This window comes from Marmota marmota, unplaced genomic scaffold, assembly GCF_001458135.2.
Source record: "Marmota marmota marmota unplaced genomic scaffold, marMar, whole genome shotgun sequence".
In the NCBI taxonomy this organism is placed as follows: Eukaryota; Metazoa; Chordata; class Mammalia; order Rodentia; family Sciuridae; genus Marmota; species Marmota marmota.
In genome coordinates this window covers 176,372-185,819 of record NW_026000058.1, presented here as the reverse complement: position 1 = coordinate 185,819, position 9,448 = coordinate 176,372, and the positions used below count along the sequence as shown (strand labels likewise).

At 46.1% G+C, this 9,448-nt stretch overlaps 1 protein-coding gene across 10 annotated transcripts in view; it reads right to left on the bottom strand.

Annotated features, from left to right (window-relative positions):
• Chd1l (chromodomain helicase DNA binding protein 1 like) overlaps positions 1 to 260 on the bottom strand; it is a 51,371-nt gene extending 51,111 nt beyond the window's left edge. For 9 of the 10 annotated variants that reach the window (XR_007351473.1, XM_048813867.1, XM_048813868.1 and 6 more), the window contains exon 1: positions 107 to 260. Coding sequence is in view for 8 of the 10 variants with exons in the window: in XM_048813867.1 (XP_048669824.1) it covers positions 107 to 215 (109 nt within the window). In the remaining 2 variants the exon portion in view is untranslated. The remainder of the gene's footprint in view (positions 1 to 106) is intronic. The other variant, XM_048813869.1, reaches the window with a different exon arrangement.
• Positions 261 to 9,448: the final 9,188 nt, after the last annotated feature.

Genomic DNA, 9,448 nt, shown 5'->3' with positions numbered 1-9,448 from the left:
GAAGCCCCGGCGCCCGCGGGAAAGCCTCCTTCGAGACCCGGCTCGCGAAAAGCTGGGGTGCACGAGGTGGCGCGTCTGGGCGGCCCTTCTCCTGCAGCCCACTTACCTGTCAGGCCGCACTGCCCTAAGTCCTGCTCCTGCACCCGCGTCCTCACCGCCTCGGGCCGGCCCTTCGCCTGGAGGGCTACTAAGAAGCCCGGCACGCTGCCCTCCATCTGGCGGCGAGAGGCTCCGCCCCGCGCGCTTGCGTGCGCAGCCTTTCCTGTGAGCCGCGGAGGACCCTGGGAGCGCCGCTCAGGGCTGTGGGAGCGCCGCGCAGCCGCCAGGGGGCGCCCGCTGGGGGCGTCTCTGGCGAGCTGCTGGGAGTCCGCCACCAGGTCAGTCCTGGAATTCTTGGCTGGAGCCCTGGGTGGCGACTCTGCTCTCAGGAGTCAGCTCAATTCTGTTGACTCTAGCGGTAAATTGGGCGGGACTCTGAAGCCCCTTGAGCTGTTCCCTGTTAGCTGTAGGCCAAGCGAAAGCCTCCAAATGTGGCTGCCGCCAGGGGCACTTCAAGGGCGCTAGGGGAGTAGGTGGATTGCCCACTGGGTTAGCTTCAGGGTGACCAGCCTCAGTCTGAGTGATCCCATGATGTAGTTTACCACTAGTACTATATTATCATAACCACAAAGTCACTGCATCTACCCCCATACCCCCTAGGTGCGGCCCTAGGAGCCGACACACATTTTCTTATTTAACACAACAACCTTATAAATAGGTTTTATTTATTGTAACTGGAATTTGAATCAGCAAAACAGGGAACAGAAGCTATTATTTTCCTAAGTGACTTTACCAGAGTATTATTTCCACATAAGTTAATCCTGGTGCTTCCGTTGGCCTTTGATAAATTCATTGTAAACTACAAAAGAGTTACATTTGGTTGTTTTTTCGCAGAGACGCCAACAAAGCATGGTCTTATGAAGCTGATTTTGTGTCTTGAGTCTTCATGAATACAGCTTGAGCCACCTACTCCATGTGCCAACCACTTATGTCACTAGAGACAGAGGCTACTAATCTCATGGAGCTATACTTTAAAAAGAAAAAAAAGGCAATAAATAAAAACCAGATAGCGATCAATGCTAAGAGTGGTAAATGCTAAGATCCATGCTAAGACAGTAAAACAGTGTCACATCTTAGGGCTACATTGATTTTGTCCAGCACCTTTCCTGTTACCCAAGTCCTAGGCCAGAGGCCTAACTCTGGGGTCCTAACAAATCAGAACTGACCACTTTCCCCAAAAACCAAATGGAAAAAATAATGGGGAAAAGGAACTTTCATCAATGTACCTATACTGGAAAGACAAGTGATGTCAATGTCTCAGTCCTGTCTCTCAGGTACTAATGAGAGCTTTAGCTTAAATAGAGGAAGAACTGGTACAGGAACCAAGACAGACGTGTAGTAAGCAGTCCTGGTAAACTGTCATGTGGTTTATCATTCTCTTGAGTTCTGATCACACCGAGGAGTCTTATTGGTGTTGAGGACATTGCCAGCTGTTCAAGGGCAATGTCCACTTGCTTCATAGGATATTTATCTATTAGATCTGTGATCCTGGAATGGGGGGCCTTCAGTTCCCATGGGACTCTATTGCTCCTGCTGAGGGAAGGCAGTCTCTTCACCATTGATCGGCCTGTAAGACTCACTGTTTGTGGAAAATGTGGGGTAAAAACTGAAGACTTCTAGGCACCACTCCAAGGCCCAGAAGTAGAAGCAAGCTGGCTGTGGAAAATATCTTAATTTTTCACACCTTCCTGTCTTCAGCCTTAAAGAAAGCATATTATCAGCTTTAGATGAATACTACTTACATGATTAATATGCTTATACTTACATAAATTAGTACATCAATTATGGAAATGCTGTGGGGATCCTCAAAAAAAAAAAAAAAAACTAGAAATAGAACTACCATATGACCCAGAATCGTGCAGGAATCTGACCCATGCTGAGAGCCATAGCTGAGTCGGAATGACACATGGCATTTTTGCCAGAATGGAGTGGTGAGGCTAACAAGCCGTTGAGATGATGATGGTTATGTTAAGCTGTGTATTCAATTGTATATTAGACCCCTGCTGTCCGCCTAGGCCTGCTACTTTGGAGTTCTCATGGGGATTACTGGAGAGTTCCCATTGGTTGGGGAAGGTCCGGAGGAGGGATTTCCGGTTGGTGTGATGTGTGCCTGGAGGAGCCGAGTGGGCGGCGATCAGGAGAGGTTCCCGGGGAGTGTGTGTGGAGTGTGCTGGTGGAGTTCGGAAATAAAGTTTGTTCCTGCTTGAGTGGCTCGTGATTTGTGCCTAGCCGGACTGCGGCAGACCCAAAGTTTAATAAGGGAGTAAAACAGACAAATACAAAATGAAGAAGAGATGCCAAACTTTATCATGCTTTTAGTTACACATTAGGCATCGGCAAACCCAACTGAAGAAACAGGTATTTTTAGCAAAGACAGCCTCTCTAAGTCCCTGTTTTATTTTCCTATTTGCAGGTTTTTTCAAAACCTTACCATAGATTGGTATCCTTTGGTGGCTTCTCTGAAAGACTCTCTGGCTATTAAACTGCTTCTCAGTGTTTTTTTGCATCCTATTCTTTGTTTAACTTGTTTCCTCCCCTCCAGATTTTAATGCACTACATTTATCTGCTAAAGCAATGATATCAACCACCTTCCACTTAAACAAAAGGATGCTTATTGTTTTTTAACTTAAAGTATATTTCAGAGTTAGGGCCCTAGCTCTAAGCTAAGTAGACTGCTGATATATTGAGTCTGGCATCTAAAATATAGCTGAGAAATGTAGCCAAGAGACTCCAGATCTGCAAGTCAGGTAACACATTTAAAAGTTTTACTCTGAATACTGTAGAGACAGGCAGGGGAGAAGCAGAGAGTTCAATTTGGAGGCTATTGCAATAGTCTGGGCAAAAGATGATAATCGGGGGGCCAGCATGGTTGTAGTGGAGTGATGAATAGATATATTGTACAGGTAATGCCTAGAAGATTCACGGGTTGAGCATTGGCAGGAAATGGGAGAATATAAGATGATTTCAACAGTTTGGCATTGATAGAATGGAGTCACCATGTCGAAGGAGGAAGGCAGCAAAGAGTTTGGGGACATCAATATTCATTTTTGTGCTGGCAAGTATGCAGAAATAGGGGGACTCTTCATACATTGCTGGTAGGAATGTAAATTAGTACAGCAATTAAGACAAACACTCTGGGGCTCATCAAACACACACACACACAGAAACTAGAAATACAACTCTCATATGATCCAGCAGTTCCATTATAGAGTGTATATCCAGAGGAAATACAATTAGTATGTGAAAGAGATATCACTCCCCAGCTTATTACTGCACTCTTCACAGTAGCCAAGATGTGGAATCAACCTAGATGCCCATTGTGGATAAATGAATAAAGAAAATGGGGCATATATATACAATGGAGTTTTTTCAGCCCAAAAAAGATGAAATTTTATCATTTAGAGTAACATGGATGAGCCTAGGGACATTATGTTACATGAAAAAAGGCACAAAAAAAGACAAATACCACATATTTTCACTTAATGTGGAAACTGAAAAGGTTGATGTCACAGAAGTAGAGAGTAGAACTGGGAAGAGTGGGAAGAAGAAGGGGTGGAGAAAGGCGGGTTAATGGGCACGGGGTCCAGCTGGATGGGAGGAATACTTCTAATGCTCTCTAGCATAGTGGGGTTCTCATGTTGATGGTAATTAATTGAATATTTCAAAATAGTAAAGAGGATTGTTGTAGGGCATGATGTAATGTGGGGCATGTTGCATCAGAAAAGAGGAAACTTAACTTGCTGGCTGATACCCGCTTCCCGGTCCTGGGGCCACAGGTGACTAAGAGAGCACCTGGCGATTAGCCAGAAGGCATGTCCGTGGGTTGTGATGAAGAATCGGACCACCTCTAGGGTAGGCTCAGAACCCTTCTGCCCTCACGGACAGCTCCTGTCTCCCGTTACTGCCTGTAGGACGGGTGAAGATGTAAATTCTCCCCACCCTGCTGACCTTTACCCTGATTGGCTCCTGTACATCATGTTAGCTGTGTGTGTTTTCTCATTAAACGAGATCCTGCTTTGACTGTTCTCCCTGGCGCTTCTGATTGTCCTCCTGCAAGGGAGGGCTGGGTGCAGACGGCCAGCCGACCTTTACCTTTCTTGGCCTGTCCTGGCTGGGGCGGGCTCTCCCAGTCTCTCCCACAGGTCAGGAGGGAACAGGGAGGCTAAACCCCCGACATCTGGCGCCCCACGCGGGGGTGAGAATATCGAGCCAAGCCAGGTAAGGGTAACCCTGGAAAGATGGGGCAGTCTCCCACTAGGCATAAGGACCCAGCTCTTATGCTCAAAGGCCGAGGTTCAGAGATCTTGGATGCGCAGGCCAAAAAGGTCTGGGAAACCTTGACACTCTGGGGTCCTGGCTGATGGCTGAGGGGGAGGAGGAGGGAGAGGTTTGCGAGAGGGAGCTAGGCCAGCCGGCAGGAGCCCCAGGTGTTTCTTCTTGTGGCCCGCTGCAGGCCCCACCAGCGCCCGGGCGTCTGAGTCCCCCGTCCCACTCCGCCCTCGGGCATTGGGCCACCTGGGACCCCACAGAACAGTTGGTGAGGAAGAGGGAAATTAACCTGGGAGAGGACCCCCCTCTGAGGGACTATCTGCCCTCAGCACCTGTTTCTCTCCTGGCCCCTCAAGAGGAACATCTAGGGGCAACAAAGACCCTTTTAAGACACCTACTCCTCCTTCCACCAATCCTTGGCCTGGTCCCTTAAATTCCACACTAACTGCCCCTGTCCCGGAACACATGGTAGACAGTTGGGATGGGGAACGGCCTCCACCATATTGTCATCCCTCTCCCCGTGGAAATTCTCCGCCCTCTTACAAAAAAAAAAAAAAAGACTCAAAAAAAGGCCATCTCCAAGGATGGGCCTAATTCGCCCTGGGCTGAAACTGTCCTCCGGCGTCTGGAAAGGTCAAACTCCATCTAAGACGCCCTGCCCCCAGTGTAAAAAGGGATTTCATTTGGCAAAAGGATTATAAGTCCAAATTTGATATTGAGGGGAAGCCTTTAAACTAGTAATGGGGTGCCCTCCAGCCCCGTCACCCAAAGGAGGTGCCCCGCCTAGACACTGGCCTAGGGCCCACTGGCCAGGCGAGAGGCCCAGCCAGGCCCGCCCGGGGGTGGGGCCAAGCGGAGTCCCTGGCCGCCACTGCTGCCAGCCCAAGCCTGGACCTACCCACCCAACCTGGAGGCACAATCTCACAGGCTCTTGCTCCCTGGGCAGCCCAGTGGCAGCTGGAATCTGGGACACTCCCCAGGGCCTTCTGAGGTTGCCAGGGGACATTGATAGGGAGAGAGAATGGCCTTCCAGCGCTGCCTGAGGAAAACAGCTTCCTTCAAATTGGCAAAATAATGAAATGAAAAATTTGAACATTTTAGCTTTGGATGGGAGCATAAAAATTTGCCAGCAAGGAGCCAGTGGGGACTCAGAGGGCTACCAAGGATCTTGCCACCTTCCTCGAGAGGGTGGAAAAGAGCCTCCAAAGGAAATTCCCCCCAGGGCCCCTTCAGGATTGGCCCTGCTTTATATATATATATATAAAAGAGGGGGGAACAACCCGCCATCCTCATGCCTCCTGAGCTTTATAAATGCAGGGTTAGCAATATCTCAAATCCATAACAGCTGATATCCAGAACTCCAGTTTAGCTATCCTTACTTCTGCCACAATGGTTCTCCCACACCTGGAGGCTAATGGATAGATATGTTAATGAGCACCATTGAGGCCTATTTCAAATGTGAAAAACCTTGAGGCTTACTTACAAACCCATATGCAAGTTACAGGAAGAAGGATGGGATATCAAAAGAAGAGTCAAACCCAGGTGGTAGCCAGGATGCTTTTTTCAATATCTATTTTTAGTAGATTTTGCCTTATGCTCTTCCCAAAACCACACATATACTCCAAAGCTGGCACACCAAAATGTTTTTTCTTTCTTTTTTTTTTTTTAAAGAGAGAGTGAGAGAGGGAGAGAGAGAATTTTAATATTTTATTTTTTAGTTATCGGCAGACACAACATCTTTGTTTGTATGTGGTGCTGAGGACCGAACCCGGGCCGCATGCATGCCAGGCAAGCGCGCTACCGCTTGAGCCACATCCCCAGGCCCCCAAAATGGTTTTTCTTCTATCATGCCCTACAGATTGTGAATGTCCCTAACATGACATAATGATGAATGTTTGAGGTAATAGATAGATCAATTACCCTGATCTGATTAATTCACATTATATACATACACCAAAATATCACACTGTGTCCCATAAATATGAAAGTATGTATTGTTATGTTCGTTAAAATTTTTAAATACACGCATTGAAAGCTTTTTTTTTTTTTTAAAGAATTCATGTCGAGAAAAAAACAATTCAATTTTGGACAGAGTATCGTGACACAGTTACAGAGACCCAAGAATAGGTTTGGCATAGGTAACTGGATAGATTATTCTAGAGTTCAGGGGAAAGGGTTAGAACTGCATATGAATAAGGAAGTCATGATTTTAGGATGGAGCTTAGGTTCTAATATCCTCAGGAGTGTGACTGGAACTATAAGAAAGACTAATCCTTGGTCAACTAATATTTAGAAATCGAGAAGAAGGGCAGCAGAAGAGACTAAGAACAGCCAGTGAAATCATATGAGCACTAAGGAATGGCATCCCTAAGGACAAAGGAGTAGAGCCTCACTGGTGAAGGTCTACCTGAGATGCAGGTAAGAGGTGGGGTGAAGAAAGGATAGAAAGTAAGCACTGAATTGGTGACATCATGATGGCCAGTGGCCTTGGCAAGGAGTCCAGTGCCTGACGCAGTGACTGAAACCAGATGGGAGGGAAGAAGGTGGAGACAGACTCTCTCACCCCTTTGGAAGAGTTTTGATGTAAAAGGAAGCAGAAAACTGGCAGCAATAACTAGCAGTAAGGGCAGTTTATTTTAAGGTGGGTGATGTTAGAGCAATTGAATGCTGATGGGAATGATCCAGGAAGTGTTCTGGAGTGAAGGGGGTGGGATCCAATGCACAAGTAGAGGGTGGGCACAGACAGGCTCAATATGAGAGCCTGACTCTATTGTCCAAATGAAATAAGGAACAGTGTCATCAGGTGAGCTTGGGTGGAAGGGGTTGGAGGTTTGAAGACAGAAAGATGTGAAACAGTTGTCTGGGGAAAAAGGAGAGGGAATGGACTAGAGGAATATGGTACCATTGCCAAGCAGCAGTGAGGGCCACGTGAAGTTGATGGACATGAGACCAAGCAGCATGGTGTGTGTTGGCTGCAGGTGGGGAAGAGGTAGAGAACTGAGTGGACATTTGCCAGATGAGTACCATAGAGTGTGATTACGTTGGTCATGTCCCCAGTGTCTAGAAGAGAGGCGAACATGTTAGATAAGGTCCCTGCACTTATGGAGCTTAGATTCTAGTGATGAGAAATAGAAAAAGAAAGGGGAATACAAATAAGGTAGTACAGTGCTAAGAAGATTGCAAACAGGGTCACAATAGTGAGAATGGGGCTGGGAGCAGCTCTGGATAGAGTGGGTGGAAGAGGAGATCAGTAAAAAGATGACATTTGAATTATAGTCTGAATGATGAGAAGCCAGCTTTGTGAAATCAGAGGAAGAAGGTTTAGGGCAGAGAGATCACACATGCAAAGACATTGAGACAAGATTTGCAAGGGATAATAAATATATTTTAAGAATTGGTGACTGAGTTGGGTGCAATGGAGCACTTCTGTAATCCCAGGTACTAAGGAGGCTGAGATAGGAGGATGGCAAGTTCAAGGTAAGCTGGGCAATTTAGTGGGAACCTCTCAAGATAAAAAGGTCTGTAAAGTAAAAGGTCTGCAAAGTAAAAAGGTATGCAGCTCAACTACCTAGCATATGTGGGGCCTGGGTTCACTCTCTAGTGCTGAGAGAAAAAAGATAGTGACGATGCACTTGAAGGGGTTTGGTCATCGTTGACCACAGGGCTGAGGGAGAGCGAGAGGCCGAGGTGGGCTCCCACAGGCTTCTGCCCTGGGATATGGATGTTTATGCCACCACTGAGGACTTCTAAGAGAGAGAAGCTGGTGTGAGGGAGGGAAGACCATAAAGTCACCTTCAGGATGTATTCGATTGTTCCTGGAGCAGTGTCTGGCCTGAGGAAGCACTCAAAACATACTGTTAGATGTCCCAGTGAGGGGTCTGTGGAGGAATTGAAAAATCTAGGACCTGATTGATATAACCTGAGGTCAAGAGAGGACATTTAACACGTAGGCAAACGAAGGCACAGAAAGTTTAGGAAACCTGTTCAATATTTTCTAGCGAGTCAGTATTAACTGTCTGAATGAAATCTAGCTCAATCCCTTTTTCATTCATTGCTCTGGTCATACAATAATGATGCTTACATTAATTGTTTCATCTCTCCACATAGAGAGAGAAATGTCCTCGGTCAACAGCAACACAATAACAATAAGTGACCAAATCATGTTTTGGTAGATCTTAGTATCTTCAACCCCAACCCAAACAAGCATGACTGTAGCACAGGTTTGTGAAGAGGTTGCGTTTGCTGTCCACTGTGTTGCACTGTGTTTACTGTGTTACAGTAGGATACTAGCTGGCAGCATCTGGTGAGTCAGATATGGAGCTTGAGTAAAAGATGTGGCCATAGGGAAAATGTGTACAGAACTCTTCTTGCGTACATGAACTTGGACCTTTGGGCTAAGGTTAGAATTAGGTCAGTGCACTCCACTGAGTTGAAAGAAATTTGGGTTTTCTTTCTCCCAAGAAAGGAAAGACCACATTTGACTTTGATGTAATTATATATCTTAGGCATCAAATTTATATAATAATTTTAAAACTCAGAGAGCCCAAGAGCCTGAGATGATATACTAAGAAGAATGTACATTTAAGTAAAACTAGAAGTACTTTACAGCACCCTGGCACAGTGACCTCTGAGAATCGATGCTCCGTTCCTATACTGAAGGGCACACACTGAAATATTCTCAAATAAATCTTTGAGGACATAGGTCAGAGACGTAGATAGCTCTGCACTGAAACTTGCCTGTGTGTCTTATTTGACAGAACAGTTCTTGTTTTCCTTTTTTGTTTGTCTGCAGTACTGGGATTGGACCCAAGGTCTTGGGCACGTTAGGCAAGCACTCTTCCTAATAAGCCACATCCCCACCCCTTTTAATTTAATTTTATTTTATTTTAAGTTGCCAGTGCTGGCCTCAGACTCACAATCCTCTTGCATTACCCTCCTGAATAGCTATGATAACGAGCATGTACCTTCATACCCAGCTTTTATTTTCCTCTCTAATTGAATACGTTTTCAAATTAGTCACAATGATTTCATTTTTTGTTCTCTGTCCAGCAGGAAAGGTTTTATGTGATCCACTTAGCCA